General features: G+C 48.6%; 3 protein-coding genes across 4 annotated transcripts; 2 read left to right on the forward strand and 1 right to left on the reverse strand.

Moving 5' to 3' along the window:
* Positions 1 to 49: 49 nt before the first annotated feature.
* Positions 50 to 1,093, forward strand: LOC143143700 (tetratricopeptide repeat protein 12). The gene is made up of 3 exons (XM_076305275.1): positions 50 to 199; positions 261 to 455; positions 513 to 1,093. The coding sequence occupies exons 1-3, from the start codon at positions 64 to 66 to the stop codon at positions 944 to 946; spliced, it is 765 nt and encodes a 254-aa protein (XP_076161390.1). The 5' UTR covers positions 50 to 63; the 3' UTR covers positions 947 to 1,093.
* On the reverse strand, positions 880 to 3,572 carry LOC143143698 (UPF0415 protein C7orf25 homolog). Its single transcript, XM_076305273.1, has 4 exons — positions 2,586 to 3,572; positions 1,927 to 2,368; positions 1,296 to 1,849; positions 880 to 1,231 (listed from the first exon to the last, which is right to left on the reverse strand). Exons 1-4 carry the CDS (start codon positions 2,733 to 2,735, stop codon positions 1,145 to 1,147), a joined length of 1,233 nt encoding a protein of 410 aa, XP_076161388.1. The 5' UTR covers positions 2,736 to 3,572; the 3' UTR covers positions 880 to 1,144.
* LOC143143697 (zinc finger protein 346) lies at positions 2,864 to 7,188 on the forward strand. 2 transcript variants are annotated; one of them, XM_076305271.1, is made up of 8 exons: positions 2,864 to 3,175; positions 5,059 to 5,514; positions 5,688 to 5,761; positions 5,904 to 6,053; positions 6,131 to 6,225; positions 6,316 to 6,629; positions 6,702 to 6,770; positions 6,848 to 7,188. In XM_076305271.1, the coding sequence occupies exons 1-8, from the start codon at positions 3,136 to 3,138 to the stop codon at positions 7,000 to 7,002; spliced, it is 1,353 nt and encodes a 450-aa protein (XP_076161386.1). In that variant the 5' UTR covers positions 2,864 to 3,135; the 3' UTR covers positions 7,003 to 7,188. The 2 variants fall into 2 exon arrangements, with proteins under 2 accessions (XP_076161386.1, XP_076161387.1); XM_076305272.1 differs by lacking the exon at positions 2,864 to 3,175 and adding an exon at positions 3,270 to 3,628.
* The last annotated feature ends 11,067 nt before the right edge of the window (positions 7,189 to 18,255 follow it).

Consider the following 18,255-nt stretch of genomic DNA (forward strand, 5'->3'; position numbering starts at 1 on the left):
AACGTGTTATACACCGGTTGATCCTCTTAATTATTCGCATTGAAAGTTGCGACGCGACTCAAAATGAGTAATACGTCGGAGAACGATCAAATCTACGACAATGTAATGGAAGGACAAAAGATTATGGACGATTTAACGATCGATAAACACGTAACGGAAGAGGAATTTCAAAACTTTATGCATCGTGTTACCGAAGTTGGTAAGTGTTACTCTGTTGGGTTATGAGCATCGTATTTAACGTTAACATTGTTACGTTTAAGAGAAAATTGTGAAGAAATTAGCGTCATCCGATGTTGCGGAACAAACGCAAGGGCAAATGTTGGCGGATGAAATTTTAGAAAAAAAATCTGAAACGATCATTTCCGAAGATTGCGAGCTGAAGGTAAAAACCGATCGAACGTTGATTAACAAATGTTCTACGGATGAAAAAAAGACCAACGAAGAAATGTCACAAGGTAAGTAATTGTTGCGACTTGTTTGTTCAAGAAATAAGGAGAAATTTGTATGTTTAGAAGCCTTTATGAGAAGCGTAGAAAAGGATGCGAAAGAAAGAGCGGAGAATCGAAAAATTAGAAACGAACGAGCAGAGACACTGAAAAGAATTGGAAATGGGGCGTTTAACGAGGGAAATTACGAAAAAGCTGTAACTTATTACACTAAAGCGATAGAACAACGAAAGGACTCGTCCGTGTTATGGAACAACAGAGCCTTGTCTTATGTTCAGCTTGGGTTACTTGAAAAAGCCTTGGCCGACTTTCAGAGCGCATTAAAAATAAACAACTCAAATATCAAAGCACTTTTAAATAGTGCTAAATGTTGCAAGCATCTTGAAAAGGAAGACGAATATAAAGAATATATTCAATTGGCAAGAGAGAGAAATCCACATTTCAACAAATTTATTGACGGTATACTTGGGGTTTCAACATTTGAAACATTTCTATTATAATTCAATTTTAATCGATTTTTATTTTACAGAATTTGAGGAAGATATGAAATCCGCACATTGACTAGCAGGCCTGATACGATATATATAAAATAACTTCCATGTGCTTTGTGTAATACATTTAACAATAAACAATAGAAATATTTCTCATGTAGCGTGTGTATATTTCTTTTGTAATATCTAAAATGCATTCGACCGATATCAAGACGAACTTATTTTTGTCGCATAACCCTCTTTAATCTCCGATAAAGATCTAGGTTCGTGCAGAAAAACTGTGCACTCGATGCCCTGAAAAAAATGATTACTCACATTATTTCGATCTTTCGTACTTTTGATTAAAAAATACCTATACCTGCATACGTGCTGCTCTAACGAATCCTTCATTCGCCGATACGGTAATGCTTTTCATATTTTCACCTGTTGCAAAAACTAATCTAGATCTATCTTTAATTTTACCACCCAAGCTTAACTTCTGTATAATTCTGCCTGTGGATAGATCCTCGACAATCCGAACTCTGCTCAATAGCTCTTTTGCCCTGAGAGTTTCTTTAGGCCCACCGATTACGTCTACGATGTTCATAAAATTTTCATAAGCAGTTTGGCAGACTATGAGTTCTTTGTCTTGAAATAATTTTTCTAGGATCGGTTTCACCGGACGTTTTCTCTCCATCTCTGCTTGTTGCGTGAGCAATGGTTCTCGATATATAAAACGATCGTACCCATTAGTCATATTTGTCACGTAAGCCAATAAAGTCGACACATCCAGATTAAGAATTTTTATTTCAGTCGCAAGAGAAGATGTATTTAAGGTTTCTAAATCCGAAGGTATACTCTCCTTGCATTCGTCCGAAGGTTCGTCCATAGATCCTAACGTATACATCCATGCAGAGAACGCGTCGTCAACTTCTACATACGAAACAGATACAGCGATGAATATTTTTTTTCGGCCCGCGACTCGGTACGTATTAAAGAAAACTTTATACCGTGTATATCCGTGCTCTTTTCGTTGTTGCATTGTATTCTATCTCCTTCGACCATTACTCCCATGCGTTCCAGGCGCGTAGCTAATGGTATCTCTATGCCATAAGCGAAATGAAATATAACATCCGGTGGTCTATAAAGGTGTGGATAGCATTTGGCGCATTGCAAATAACACGTCGCTTGGTCCAATACAGATTTTTGTCCGTATTCCCCGTTGCCCAACGAAATTAAAGTAAGCGCTTTGGCATTTCTAGCGATAACTTTTACCCAAGATGCTCCACCGTTGCACACTATGTCTACTTCCAATCGTGATTTCTGATATTTAAAGGGTTTCATAACATTGGTGGGTTCATCGGCACAAAACAATCGTGCCACGATAGCGTTCAGATGAATCAGATTTGTGCTCTGTAGATGCTCTTTTTTTACATTCCCTGTAGATTGTACCTTTATGAGAATAGCGTATAGTTACAATTCTGCTATTATTAATCGAAATGTATACGAATATTATCTTCTATGTGACATGCGTGTAATTGAAAATAACGAAATCGGACACACAACCTACAGCTATACGTGCACCGAGCGAACGACGGAAAAATGAAACGTTGTAAAAAATGCATCGATACGAAAATATAGTTTTCACAATAATCTCGATGAAACGTACCTTTTCTAAAAATCTAATTTCTTGTTGAATCTTTCGTATGAGCTTTTCAACCCCATCGACCTTCCCCGCAGGTTTCAGTCGATGTACCGTGGCTTTGCCACTGTAAATTTTTTCCTCGAGACATTTTAAAAGTTCAGCCCTTTTCTCCATTCTTCTCGTTCAAAAGATACTCCAAAACTTGGCCATGAAAAATCGTATTTTCTGTGGCAATTCGAATAATTTTGGATAGTTCACGATCGACGAACGTAGTGTCAGCGGCCATCTTGCATCACACAGGTCAATATCGCGTAATGTCGTCGGGTCGCTTGTCAAACTCGCCTATTAACCTCACAAACTTTTCTATTTCAACGAATAATTGACAGTCAAGCATAATACATGAATGGTAACGATATCGCGTTCCAGCGAAACGTGCGAAGTGCAAAACGACGAGCGCAAAAATAATTCGCGTGTGTAAAGGAATCGAAAACAAACTTTATCGCGCCGTAATAATCGCACGTTGTCAAGTTTTCTCTGACAATAATAGAGAATATCGCAATATTTACGCTACAAAATGTCCAGCGCGAAGATCATCGAAAATCCAGAAATACCGGGTGAGTTTTTCTCTTTCTGGGAAACATTCTTCATTGATTCACGTTGTTCGGGACGTGTGCCCTAGTGAATCTCGTATCGAAGAATACGTGAACACGTAAATCTTCGCGTGCATCGATCGTTCGAAGTATACATTATTTTTGCGACTTTATCGTCGAAATGGACGCGAGAAGGTACGTTTTCGAACGGAATCGTATCGCTGTGATAGCAAAAACATTCTACGCATGTATTCGCAATGGGCTCCATTACAAATAGCCGGATGCGAGTTATGGCATGTCTACATCACCAATTATCGAAACAATTACTCGAAGAATGCACCTATCGCGTTCTACGTCAGACACACGAAACGAAAAGATAAATTATTTATCAAATATCTCTATACATACTGTCAAATTTCATTGAATACTTGAACGTCGAAATCAGCTGACATCTTAAAATATAAAAATAACAAACAGGTACGTATTGATACGTAAAAATACAACGTCCACTCGAGGGTTTCGTACGTTTTCCAAATTCGATCTAGTTCAACGATCAAACTTCTTAAAGCCTCGTAACGAAACAATTGCCGTTAGAAATACGAGTTTTTCCGTCGGTTCGATGTCCGTAATACGTGCACACCGACACGCAGTAACCGTATAATTGCAGCGTATCTACTCTTGTTAAAACGATGCGAGAATTGTATCGATCGTTGTTATTTTTCATTTCACTCGGCTCGCGCAATTTCAATTTTTTCCTCTAATTCGATCTATACGTTTTCCCTGGTTATCTCGATCGCGGGTACCGAAGCGGCTCGTTCGGTCCTGGAGCGCAGAGTACAGTCGATAAGTAGCGATGGGATCGAACGTATCGCGAATAGTATCGAACCCCCGATGGGACGCGTTCCGAATCGTGCGGAGATACATTGAAAAACAATTACGGTATTCGTACACGGAGTGGAACGTTAACGGAACGCGTTCGAACGTTTTACGAGTAACTCGAGAAAACAATGGCAAGAGAATCGGACGGACAGGGGAACTTGATCCCACCGCTATCGATAAGCGAGATGCGTGTGCTGCCATCCACGGCTGTTCGCAAAATGTATCTTGCACGTTACCAATAAAAATGGGTGACATTACCGGCTTTATATCGGCAGCCTCGTGCGAAATTAGCGAAATTGGTATTAGCATTGCGCGCAATTAAATCCGGTCCCGTAGCAAATTGCGTCGATACGCATCTCGTCTTGCCGATATATTTACGTTGGTACTTAATCGTTACGCGCGTTCGATATTTTATTCCGCGTATTTTCATGCATAGCTCGCGAACGCGTTTAAACTGTCCCGAGTTTTTATCGCGATCGTAAATCGAACTCGCAACGCGAACGTTTGCCGTTAATTCGTTCGTTTCGTATCGCGTCGAGAATATTCCACGAATAACCGTCGTATTATCCCCGTCATTGTTATTCGTTTTTAAAGGTATCGCGGATCATCCGCGACGATACCGCGTCGCGAGTATACCGCGAGAACCTTTGGCTCGAGAGGAGTCGAATCGCCGCGAGAGATCTCTCCGCACGAGGATCTTTGCGATCGTTCTTTCACCGGTTGTACAATAATTCATACACGGGCAAAGATAGAGAAATCGATGGACATCTCGTAAAGCGTTGAAGCGTTTACCTTTCGACGTTCTTATCGCGATACTTTTCCAGTCGTTGACGACGAAAGGGATCGATGCACGTGAAAGATTCGCGACTTTCTTGGGTGCATTGTACCGTTCACCGAAAAAATTATCGCCGGCGGCTAGATCGCATCGAACCGTGGAACATTTCCCGCCGATCGATTCTTTCCAACCGTCCCTTGGAAAACAACCGCCTGTCCTGTCCCAGTTCTTAGAATCGCCCTATGCGATACAGGTCTCGAATGTTTCCTGCCGCCGCCCCCGCCGCCGCCACTCCCAGCCGTATCGCCGAAAAGCAACAATTTAACGACAGCGATGGATCAACGGCAGCAACAGCAAGAACGAGAACCGATAACGATGGACACGACAACGAGCAGTTCCACGAGCAACGAAACCGCGGCGAATCTAACGACGGTTCAAGCACCGGTTACATCGTTCGCGAACCTTCCCGTGCCAACACCGTACATCGTGCACCCGACGATGCAACCGCAAACTCCTGGACAACCGGCTACACCCTGGTGGGTGTCCACGGACGCGGACACGTCCGACCTCTACGCGCGATGGTACGACACGACCTACAAGGCGGCAGCTGCGGCGGTCGCATCGCCACCGATCCAAGTATCCTCGGGCAAACCGAAGAACAAGCATCACAAACGCAAGAACGAGTTCATCGATCCCGCGCAAGATGCAGGTAATTAGAGAACACGCTTGTTGTACCTAAGTACTTTTGCCGCGCGCGAGAAACGCTCGCTGGTTTCCTCGGCTCTGTGTGTGCGCGCATCGAATTATCATTGAGAAATCGGAATCCAGATTCCTATGGCAGTTCAGCTAATTAAAGATCGATTTATGTTTTCCATTTCGCAGAGAAAGTCGCGAGCGCCCAGAGGGAACTGTCCGCGCTAATGAAACCGCTGAAATGCGATCTGTGCAACGCAGTTGTGAGTCTCGATTACTTAGTACGATAAAAATACGATCGCGAACGGGGTTGAGTTCGTACCGTGTCGCCGAATGCGTTTATTCGTAACCTAAACGTACGCGTTGACCAAACGAAACGGTCCCTTCAGCGATCACCATTTCCAGATGAACTCCACGTTGCAAGCGAAGCTGCATTACGACGGGAAACCGCACCAGAAGAAGGTGTCCATGTTCTTGAATCAGAGCGTGAAGAAACAAAAGGCCGACGACGGTCAAGTGAGCAGCACGACGAACGATTGGCAAAATTATTGCGACGTGAGTAACCGTATACACGTATATCGAGATATCCCGATCGATCGGGGCTTCGATTGAATCCGTTGTTCGCGTTACAGATATGCAAGACGTGGTTCACGTCGCAAATGGACGCAACGCAACACTACGCCGGTAAAAAGCATGTTAGAGCGGCGAACGGCGGACGTCGTGCGAGGTACAGAGATGTCTATACTTGTCTCTATTTATTCTTAGAAAGATAGCTGTGTCAGCCAAGTACGTCGTACCAGAGCGTTGAATTCTACAGGCCGTCGAAGAAGTCGCAAAGTCAGAATCAGTACAATCAAATAGATCCGAGCGGCCAGTTCGGGGTAGGATTGGCTTTTCAGGCGGATGCACCATCCGCTGCACCGGCGCAATCGGTCGTACCTGAGGGTAGCACGACGTCGGTACCGACGACAGGGGCAGGACCCATCTACACACCGCCGCCTCATCCAACGCCGTTGCGTTGCGATTTGTGCGGAGTCTCGGCCAACCGGCAGGACCAATTAGAAACGCACAAGCGTGGCGCGAGACACCTGCGAATGCTCAGGCTGAACGGGTTGCCCGTTCCCGAATCCGGTGAGTACAGCGTACAGTGCCCGTACGAGCACCGATCGAGGAAAGGAACCTTTACCGTGGAATATTTTATAGCCAACGAGAACGACAACACCCCGACCACACCTGGACCCATAGATTACTCGATCTATCGAACACCATCGGGTAAGGGCCACGCGATCCGAACATTCGGTGGTACGATGACACCGACCGGCTTCCTAACCCAACGTTTGTTCTTTCAGGCCAGTATTATTGCGCACCGTGCAATCTTTCGTTGAACTCCGAGAGCACGTTCGCCCAGCACGTCGAGAGCAAAAAGCACAAGAATCAATCGAATCCAAAGTCACCGTCCAACGCGGCAGTGGTTTCGAAGAAAGCCAGATGCAAGAAAAAATAAGTCGAGGAGGGCGTCGTGCGCTCGCACGATTACGAAAACCGTACCGTACCACTTCGCCGCTTGTCCATTGTTTTCACCGAAACATTTCCCCCGACTTTCACGGACAAGCGGCGTTAAGAGTTCGTTGCGTTGGGGCAACGAGCCGATGATCTGTGTGCAGGAACGAAATAAAACTCTTGTTCGATACAGACGCGTATCAATCATCATCGACGCTGAGGCGCGTAAGTCGGTAACCTCTGGCGCTCCAGACGGTGTCTAAGATCGCCGCGAGACCGGCGAAAATACCGAATTAACGCCGTGACTAGATTCGATATCGCGCGACTGATGAGAAAGATAAGTCTGTTAGCGCGCGAGGAGCGTATTTAAATTAAATACCGATTAACTCTAAATTCGATTTGCAGCGAGCCGAACGGTTATTTAGACGGTAGCTCGTTAACCGTCTCTCGGAGGCAACGCGACTAATCGCGCACATTTATTCAATTACGAAACCATTAGCCCGAACGCGCAGCGCCGCTCGATTCGCGAAATCGTACGCGCGTGTATACCAGCACGCGTTTATCGCGTCCACGTGAAATTTATGCGTCGTTCACTCTCGACCTTCCACTGAATTTATGGCCAAGCGAACGAGCCATACCGAACCCTCCTCTATTAATTACCTCCTAAGACGCATACGACGGATATCAACGTTTTCAGCCTGTTTTTACCGTCACTTCCCCGCGACGAATATATCTTTTGACAGCGGTGACCAAATAAAAATCTCGGTATAAAGCATGAATCAACCGACCATGAGAACCCTGGCGCTACGTTCACGGATACCTAAAAATGGCAGCAAGGGAGCGTGGAAACTCCGTATCGCGACGAGAAGGACGCGGACCAGTTGCTCCGCGCGGCGATCTCCGGAAACGGTATTTTTCCAACGAATGAAATCACTCGTTGTTCGAATCGACCAACGAACGAACGAATTTCTTCGTAAAAGAAATTTCCAGAGTACCTCGACCGCCTATTAAAACAGGACGAAAAATCTAGGTGGCGATGGGTCTCGTGTTCTGAAAATTCCTCCGTCCCCTCCTCTCTCTCTCTCTCGGACTGCATTCCGCTGATTTTCTAACAAACTCGCGCCGCGGCAATTCAGCGGCCCAACTATTTTCTTCTGGCGCTTCTTTTTAGCTTTCCGCCGCGGAGCTTCGACTCCGCTATTCCACCGGCTAGCCAGAGATTAGGATCGTCCTCGCCACGGACTTGTAGATCGTTGGTTTATACCTGCGCTTCGGATTTTTATGACCCCTGGTTTCACGTTTAACGTGTCCCCTTCTTTTTATTCTTCGCTGCGTTCGCCCTCCCACTTCACGACATCACCGAAATCCCTTTTCCGTCTTCCCGCCTCGTCTCGTACGCGCGCGCGCGGGCGCTCACTGGCTCGTACACATTTACTCGCCGGTGTTTCTATCTGCCCTTGCTTCTACGGAGAGACGAAATGCCCACGGTCGGTGTTACCACGCGCGAGACGCACCGATCGACGTGAATCGAAATCGGAGCGAGAACGGAAGAGTCTCGATGGAATCGAACGCGGAACGAAGACGGTGAATCGGTTTGTAAAACAACGATAAAAGGGGGGAATCGGTCCGACGCAGCGAGCTACAAGTAAGAGAGATCGATTCGTCGCGCGGCCAGGTGTAATGCGCGTAAAAACTTATTAATCATCGCGCGTCCGCTCCGAAATTCGGTGGAATTCCTCCGGATGACTGGTGAGAATTTCTGAGAAGGTTCGGAAGACGGAGGAAGCGGTGCTGCTCAGCTGCGAGAGGTCTGCGGTTGCCGGGACCGTCGGTCGATGCTCGCTCGAACTCGGTTCGATCGTTCCGATACGCATCCACTCGAATCGAGGTATCCACCGACCGAACGAGATCCGCCTTCGGTTTCTGCTACTTTGAATTCTTCCGATATCGTCGTTTGCACGGTACGATAAATTACGCCGCGGTGAAGCGAATCACCCGCAGGAACGTATAAAAATCCCTCGACGTGTAACGCTCGCGAGCGCCGGTTATGAAGTTATTCGCGCAGAAATCCTCTTCCGTGAGTCGCGTGGATCCACTTTATTAGCGGAACGTATCGATCGGCGTATCGTCTCGGATAGTGGCCACCGTGGAACTCGGATGTGGACAGGTTCGCTCGCTGAACGGGTAAGTGTATCGCCTTCGGGCATTGCTTTTTAACATCGAACCAATTTGCAACTAGTCATTGTTACGTGCGCGATCGACGAGCAATTAATCGCTCAACGGTCTCGCTCGAGCGAACGCGAGCATCGCTCCGATAGAACCAACGGAATTTATATTCGGCGGTTGAAGCAACACCGAGTTCGATGAAAGAACGAGTGTAACATTTCGGATCGAATCGTTTTCGTATATATTTTTGTAAACGGCTTTAAATATTCAAAGACTGGAAGAGGAAAACGGTTGCGTTCTTTGTACCGACTACCGAAAACAATTCTCCGGGGAAATCTCCGTGGAAAATTTACGAACGAGACACGACGATTGTAATTCCGATTATCGCTCGGGAACGAGCGACGCGAAAATTTCGCCGTTCGTAAATGCGAAGGGACATCCAGGTGGAAAGTACCGATTAAATGTTCGGTCGATCGTTAAATTTTCGTACCGCGACCAATTATCGAGCAAAATTAACCGTCTCGATCTCTTTCCCAGCGATGCGAGCGATTTTTTCATCGGAAATCCTTCGACGACGATCTCAACGGGAACGCCTACCGCGTAAAATTTTTCGTATTGTCCTCCGCCAAAAAGAAAAGAAAAAAAAGGAAAAAAAGAAAACCAATTCCGCGTATCACCGAAGGGAAGGAAAATACGTACGGTCGTCGAACGAGATTCGTCGCTCGCCGCGTGAAATTTAGATTACGGCCGGCAACAAATGCGCGTATATAATTTTGTTCCGTCGATCGTTCCCCTTGGAATTGGACTCGTTTAAAGTGTAAGAGCGGAGCGCGGTTCGCAGAGGTGCTCTAATGGGTCCGTGGCTCGAGCCACCGCAAAGGTGCACGCGAATTTTCTTTTCGCGCGAACCTTCGTTTCTAATTCCGCTAACGAACGGCTAACCGAGTTAGCGCGAGAAACGGTACCCTACGCCGAGCAAGAGCAGCCGCTCCTTTGTCTCGCCGAATCCATTGTTCCACCTGAGAGTATGAATTGGTAAAAAACAGCCTCCGGGAGGCAGCGGCCGAACGAGAACGCGAGGATTTCTTTTCTATCCCGTTCTGCCAGCCCTCGGACAAATTCGTACAATTATTTCTCGATTAGGAGTGATTGCTGGGCACCGGGTAGGAAACGGTTGGACCAGATTGGCTGTATCGCGGGGACGAGGGACGACGCGTGTACCTCGCGGTCCGCTTAATCCCGGAAATTTCGCGGGACGACGCACCCGCTTTAATAAGACGTTTTTGCGAGTCCCTTGCCGGAAAGGGGCCAACAGTCGGCGGCGGCGACGAAGACCGGCCGGGACCAACAGGAATAAAACGAGAGGGAGTAAAAACCGATCGGGCGCATCACGGTGGGGCTGACCTTGCTGCTCTTCACGGCCCACCAATGTAGACCGACAAGAAAATAGAAAATTGTGCCGCTCCTAAATGCGGGCGGTGTGATGTCATGCGGAAATAGCCATCCGTCCGTCTATGCTCGTAGCAGCCGCCGCCGCCACCGCCGCCACCGCCCCGCGACTCAGAAAGGGGAACCTGGGATCTTGATCGCTCGACCGATTACCTCCTCACTGGCCTTACGACCAGCCGATAAAGAACCGATGCCGAACCGAAAATCTTTTGCGACTCGAAATTACGAAAATCGGCCCGAAACGGTCTTCCACCTCCGACAACGTTCACCGTGCTTCTCGCGCGGTCGTTCTTCGTTGCGCGTAATTGACCATGCGGAATACTTTTGCGGAAAATGTTGGAACGTAACGACGCGACACTGAAAATCGAGCTCTTTTCCGCGTGTAAACATGTAACGATCGATACGGAGGAAATCGAGTACCGTAATGGCGGATTAAACTTTTGCAAGGGTACTCGCATCGTTTTTCTTCGAACGCAAACGCGCGTTCCTTCTCGCGTAAAACGAAACGATTTGCCGTCGTTTTGCCGAGGATTGCGTCAAGATGCAACTATCGAAGACGTAACGTTCCGCGAGACGTTTTATAACGTACGTTAGGAGGTAAGTTCGTTCCAGCAGGTGTCCGAACGTTCGATCGTCGCAGTCTAAATAACGTCTTGTACGGTTTTTCATGTTTCCAAGTCGCGCGTAGCGGTTACGCTTCCGCGATTCGTTTCAATTTTCGACTCGCTTGCCATCGATCGAAACGAAAGCGTGCGTGTACTTTGCCTCTTTGATAGTACCCTAACGAAATTTCCGTATCGAATCGTCACGATAAACTTTATCGAGAAAACGATTCGGCACACGAAATTTCCCGCTCGATATTTCGTTGCGAGGTTTCTCTAACGGATTGTGCCTTCGCAGTCTTCGATCGTAATTCGCGACAGGAGAGCTAAAATTGCAACTAATTGCGAGAGCGTAACTGCTGCGTAATTTAAATATATAATGCGGAATGTGAATAAGCGTGCGGGACAATGTTTAGACTGTAATGGTAGAACGCTTAGATACACGCTGGAATGAAATTATTTTTCGACGTGAAATAAGAAACAGCTCGAAAAGTCGTGCGTTCTCAATGATCGTGTCTCGACACTTTTGTACAGAATTATGATTCGTATAAGAAACAATTTATATTACAGCTGCGAAAGATGATCCGCGTTACGGAATTTAATTTTTTCCTCCATCAATTGCCCGTATCCTCTCTTGGAAAAGACCTAGAGCTTGTTCCAGGTTCCGTAATTACACGTATACCGTTACTCGTTTGAATGTAAAGAGTGACGTGGAATTTTATAAAATACCAGCGATAAACGAATACGGACAATGTATAAATATTCCAAGTATCGTGTACGAACCGGAACTATTTTCTGCTCCGATGGTACGTTTGTGATCTTACAATATTCCTAGTAAAATTAGCGTTCCTCGTAAACTTCGAACGTCGAGGTTTACACGCGATAAGTGTTTTAAGGAAGCGTTGCGAGTCGATAGCGTCGGTCACCGGTGACCGACGCGGCGCGAACGGATAGTCTAGTAGCGGACACCGATATCCGCCGCCCACTTAACCTCACGTGGTATTACATAATGGTGAAATCTAATGAAATATAAATTTTGTCACGAAATTTGCGCGTACCATTAATTTGCCATTACCGCGACATACATTTTCGATATCGCTACCGGCCGACGAAATTTTTTCCACGGACGATACCGAAAGATTCTTGTCACTTACTCTAGTACAATTATCGAAGCATATATTTCCCGCCTCCGTAGCCGTCGGGGCCTTATTAGCGCTACCCGAGTGAATTAATTTCTTACTTTTAATGCAATTGCAGCGCTCGCTGCGGGCGAAGACAACGAAATTATCGATCTATATAGCTGATAACGAGTCGTTACAGGATACTCGATGCTCTAACGGCGCCCGGAAACAGGAAGCACCTTCGAAAGAAATAATCGCATGCACAGTAAATAACTTACCGATAGGCCGATAGAGTCGCGTTGAACACGGTTTCGGATGGTCCCCAATTCCATCTTGACCTACGATGAACGAGAGAAAAATGTTGGCAGAACTCTCGAGAAACCATTGCGGTGGCGTGATTTTTCCCGCGCAATTTTGCGTACACCGTCGCGTCGACTTTCGGTTCACTTTGCACGAAAACAAGGTTAACGCGCGATTCCCGCGTCGCAACCGAATATTTCGCGAGATCGAATAATTTCCCGGAAAACGATCGCTCGACGAGCCGAGAAAAAAGGTATACGAAAATCTCGAGGGAAAGATTGCTACCGCGAAACACCGTACGCGACGATACACGGATTTCTCGACCCGAAACCCTCGAAAATCGCGCCCCGTGGTCACTCGAGCACTTTACGCGTACAAACGATCGTTGAAAATCGAAACAAGGCGACAACTTTTAATCGCCGTTGTTAACCGACGCGAAAAATCGAAAGCGGGCAAACAACCGGTGACGAACGTGCTCGCGACTACCAACAATGCAATAAATTACCTAGATGGCATTTGATACCGGTCACGTGACCCAAGGGAGCCAAGAAATCGCAAACGCATCTTTTAGAGTCGGTCACGTGGTCTCGTGTTTCGAGATATTGTTCAGCGAGCAGTTCGATCGATCGCGCGATCGCAAGTTTTTGGCGCCAAGAAGAATTCCGCGATTACGATTGGTTACGTTCGTCGACGATTATCGACGACTCGAAGAACTTCGATATCGTCGCATCCTGTCTAGGACGCGCAAAACTTTGCGGTTAGTTTCGTGTAAATTTCTTTCGCGAAAAAAAGATGCGTTTCTCGCGCTTCTCGGGACACGTGGAACAACGAGGACGAAAAAGGTGCGAATAGCCACCGGGTGAGCATCGGACGATATTTTTGTCGCGAAATATAAAATATTTTTCCGACATCGAGGACATCGTCGAACGAAACGCGCGTTACGATAACCTCGTCGATCGCTCCTGGCCGTACATTCGAATTAGCCGTATGCGAGGGACCGCGAAATATTTAAAATTGTTCGGGAATTTGATTAGTTCGAAACCGATACGTCGAATAGAAGAGCGCAGAGTACGAGACGTCCGGGAAGGTTAGATCGCGTCTTCTCGAGGAGCAGAAGGGCGAAGGGAAGGAGGTCGGCGACGAAGAAAACCGAAGCCGATTTCGAACAATATTTCACCGGCGTGCCGCCGCCGGCGAAAGTCACCAGAAATTCAAGTCCGGAACATCGCGGACGAGTATGAGAACGCCCGATGTCACGCCGGCGGCGCGATCGCGCATGCGCGCGGCTTACACTTGACGGGCTCAAAAAATCAATGACCCCGCTCCGTCGTGGGTCCGTGTTCGCGTCTTTATTGTCCACGGACGAAAAACTCGGAAAATAGGTTCGGTCGTATCGCCGGGAGGAAACGCGAAAGATCGAGGTTTCGATCGGCGTGAACGAGACGACGAAAATCTTGGGTAGGAGAGAGAGAGGAGACCAGGATCGAGGAAAATGGACGGTGAGGGTGCAGCCCCGGTGGTGGCGCTAGTGTAACACGGCCGAATAGCGGTACGGTGAAACCAGCCGAGCAAGCTGCTCGGCTCGCTTCGGCTCGCCGCTTCAGTTCGTGTTCTCTCGCTGCACACGACGGACGTACTTTGACTCGGTATCGCGTCTCGCGTGCTCTATACCGAGAGAAAAAAACGAGAACTATTACCCTCCGTCGAACAATCGCCAAGTACCACCTCCGTAATTCGGTGGTTCCCGCGTAAACGAGGAACTGTGCCGCGTAGATTAGACGTGTACGCACAGAGGGACGCGTGACTCGCGAGAACGACGCACGAGGTCGTAGTGTTCCCGGCCGGCGATCGAGTTTCGTTTTAGTGACTTGTGTACAAAAAGAAAAAGAAAGTGGTGAACCCAGTGCGCGAATCTGCATCGTACGCGTTGTGCGTGACTCTCGTCAGCCACGATTCACGTCGATAAAGGGGGTCCGATAATCGAGGATCGATTCCCGTTTGGAACGCTGCTCGGCGAATCGTCAAGGGAGAGAGAGAGAGAGAAAGAGAGAGAGCGAGAGCGAACGAGAGAGAACGCGAGAGCGAGCGAGCGCGTACATCGTAACCGTCGCAGCCGCGGTGCACCGTCCGTCCACCTTTCGCGTTGCCGCGAGTGCACGGGATAAAATGGCGCTTGCTTTCGTCCGTGTGCCTCTATCGACCGTAACAAACAATCCGACGACGGAATCGCGTCGACGCCAATCGCGACGTTTTTAAGCGACCGAACATTTCGCGGCACCGCTTCCCCTTACGCACAGTCCCCGCCCCCTCTCTCCCTCGTTCCCCCTGTTTCGGTCGTTTTAACGTCTTTTTGTCTGCGAATCGAAGCGCAGCGAGAGTCCAGCCGGAGGAAGATACCTTCGCCGCTGGAGAAAGAAGATTTTGTGCGGTTGCCGTGGCGTCCGGGCAGTGGAATTTTGGGACCCGTAGCTGCGCCGTCGGCGGACCGGACTTCCAGGAACCCACCGCGGACGAAATAAGGTAAATTCGAAGCACCGGTTTTTATGCATCGGGATTTAGCGACGTACAGCGATTCGTGGAAACGGGAACCTACCGTATTGCGTGGAACGCGGACCGCGGGGCTATTGTTTACGTAGGGCGGTTAGTTTTTACGATCGTGCAGCGAATTGCTGTTCGTACAGCGAGGTCACGATAAATCTTGCTTCGAGGCGAACCAGCGACGGAGAAAATGTTCGTTTTCCGTTCGTTATCCGCGGCTTACGACACCAGAGATATTAACGATCCCAGTGAAAGGCATTGATTCGTTGAACCTCAGACTGTGCCGTGTCAGGAGTGTGGATTCCGTTCGAACAGGTTTGCCGTTTTACCCGCGTTACCTTCTCCGGTGTCTAAGAAGGCTTCTCGCGAGTCGAATATTCGCAATCGCGTTCTCTCCGGCTGCACGTGTATCGGTGTGCCGCGTAACCTCGTCTTTCCGCGATTTCAATTTCGCGGCGTCGATCCTACGCGTTCCCCGAGAAGATTTTCGAACCGTCGTTCGACCTTTCCAATTTTCGGTGAAAAATTTCCCGCCGAGTAGCGTACGATTTCTCGTCGAAAAAACAAAAAGAAAACACGAAATCGCGCGATAAAAAAAATATCACATCTCGCGGGTATCGAAACGTACCTCGAAACGAGCTCGTCGAGAGCAGACGCGTGGAAAATATTACAAAGAAACGAGCGTTCTCGTTCGAAGCCGTACGAAAGCCCGTAAACAGAAATACCTATGCGCGTAAAACGAAAGTAGCGTTCGAACGTTAAATCCAACGCTAGAGAAAAAGCCCGGTAAGTACGTATCCCGTGTTCGATACCGAGAGTAATTGGGTGCTCTCTCCGAGCGTAGAAGATTGCTTTCCCAAATTCGCTCGGCGACCGATTCGTGGATTCTTCGTCCCCCGTAATTCCGTAGGTTGGTCGTGCATCGAATCCGTTGGATCGATGCGAGCGCACGAAACGCGAGCGCAAAGGGTCGGTCCCGTACCTTTGACGTTCGATCGAGAAAGGCCAAGTGTTCGCGTACGCCTCGGTGTACGCCTCGAGAGCTCAACCGGCGCGCAGGGAAGAGGGAAGAGGGAAGAGGGAAGGTTACGTTTCGCGGTGCCCGATCCTCTCGGGAGGTTTTTTCTTTTTTTTTTTCTCTCTCTCTCCGCAATGGCGGTAAGCGCGGCTCGTGTCCGGCATTAACGATTCCGTAATTATGCAAATAAATCCGTACGGGGTTGGGGGTCGCGGACTATTTGAAAGTCCGAGTGACAGACACGCAGGCGCATACGAAGCTAGCCGATGTGTACATAGGTAACGCGTGTGTGCACAGTCGGCCGAGTACACACGCGCGCTTTCGCACGCGCCTAAACGTGCCAAACGAGCACTCGCTCGATCGCTCGCCGCCGCGAGTTACATACGTGTACTACTCGGAAAATGACAGCCCATCGGCGGAGAGCCGGTGCGTGTTTGAGCTCGCCTCCTCGTGCAAATATTTTGCGCGGGCAAACACTCGCCGTGACGGATCATGGCCCTCCTAGATGAGCCGGTAGACGGGAGAGGGAATAAGGCGCGAGAGACTCGCCCGGTCACGGGATTTCCTTCCGAATTTCGTTCGAGGGGTAGAGCTCGGTGGGGTTCCTCGGTATTTCCGAATCCGAGTCCCTCGGAAATCCGAGAACGATAAATAATCGAGGTTATCGGTGGCGTCCTCGAGCGCGAGCTTCGTTCCTCGGGCTCGCGATCGGATTCTATCGTCGATGGGAACACGATACCCGTAGGGAAACGTTTCCTGGCCACGTCGAAAGGGAATAGGTGATCGTCCGCCCGCTCGAGGGAAGTAAACCAATGGATCGTCGCGAATGCCAGTTTCGGGGTAGTCGATCGTTATCGCGGTTGACACTGGCGTGGCCAGGTAGAACGGTAACTTTACGACGGGTTGTCGGGTGAAAAAAAGGCACGACTCGCAACCCCTGCGTCGTTCTACCTGTTGGCACAGGTAGCGCGCTTCTGGGCCCCCGGTTCACCCTTCGCTCGGTTCCTCGAGTCTTCGAACGCGACGAAATTTTTGAAACAGCGATTTCCGGGCCGCGTCCACGCGGACGAGGCGATCCCGTCGTACGATTTCGTTCCCGTAATCCGACGATGGAACGTCCGCGATACAACGGACGAAAGCGCGAGTAATTCAACGGGAGGATCGATGGACTCTTCGTCGTTAAACCGCTTAACTCGATTTTCTAGCTCGCGGCGCCGAGTTTATTTATTATTATTCAGCGGCGCGTCCTTTGCGCGCGTTTGCTCGGCAATCGCGTTACGAAATACTCGAACGACGATACGAGCGCGCGTTGTTTCTTCCACGAGGTACGCTTTGCTCGGATCGCGAGACGATTATCAACGTTGTCGGTGTTATTGACCGGAGAGACGATTCGTCGAACGAGTTTCGAAACGATCGGTCTCGGTGGAACGCGAAATTTGATCGGTGCCGAGACGCGGAGGTAAACGATCGAAGAGAAACGAAAAGTCGAACGTTCGCGGATCTCGCGACGCGAGCGTGTCGAGCGTGAATCGTTATCTCGTGAACTCGCGTCGCGTTCTCCACGCGAATGGAACGCGATAAAGCACGAGGCGAGATACGGTGGCCCGTGGGTGTACGTTTTCTCGGGAGCGGTCGTCGCGAGAGAACTTTGGATTTTCGTGGCAGCGTTCCACCGTCGAGCGACGATAATTGGAAACGCGAAATCCGAGTTCAATATCGAGCGTTCCGAGAAGTATCGCGCACTTGGAAACTTTAATTCGTCGTATCGTGACCGCGGTGACGAACAACCTCGAGCACGACGATCCGTTACCGTTCCATTTGTTCCGAGTATCGTTTCTGGAAAACGATCTTGATCGTAGAATTATAGATTTGTCCTCTGGACCGGTATTTTCGTAGCTCTGGTGAAACGATACGCTAACGAGGAGCAAGGTGATCGAAATCGCGCGATCCTTTCCGGCAAGCCCGAATCCTTGCAGCAACGCGTTGGTTAATTCGTACCGAAATGCCATTGCATTTCGACGAGATCGTCGAGAAGATGGTGGAATTCGTCGAGATCGGTTCCC

The sequence above is a fragment of the Ptiloglossa arizonensis genome, chromosome 2 (genome assembly GCF_051014685.1).
Source record: "Ptiloglossa arizonensis isolate GNS036 chromosome 2, iyPtiAriz1_principal, whole genome shotgun sequence".
Taxonomy (NCBI): Eukaryota; Metazoa; Arthropoda; class Insecta; order Hymenoptera; family Colletidae; genus Ptiloglossa; species Ptiloglossa arizonensis.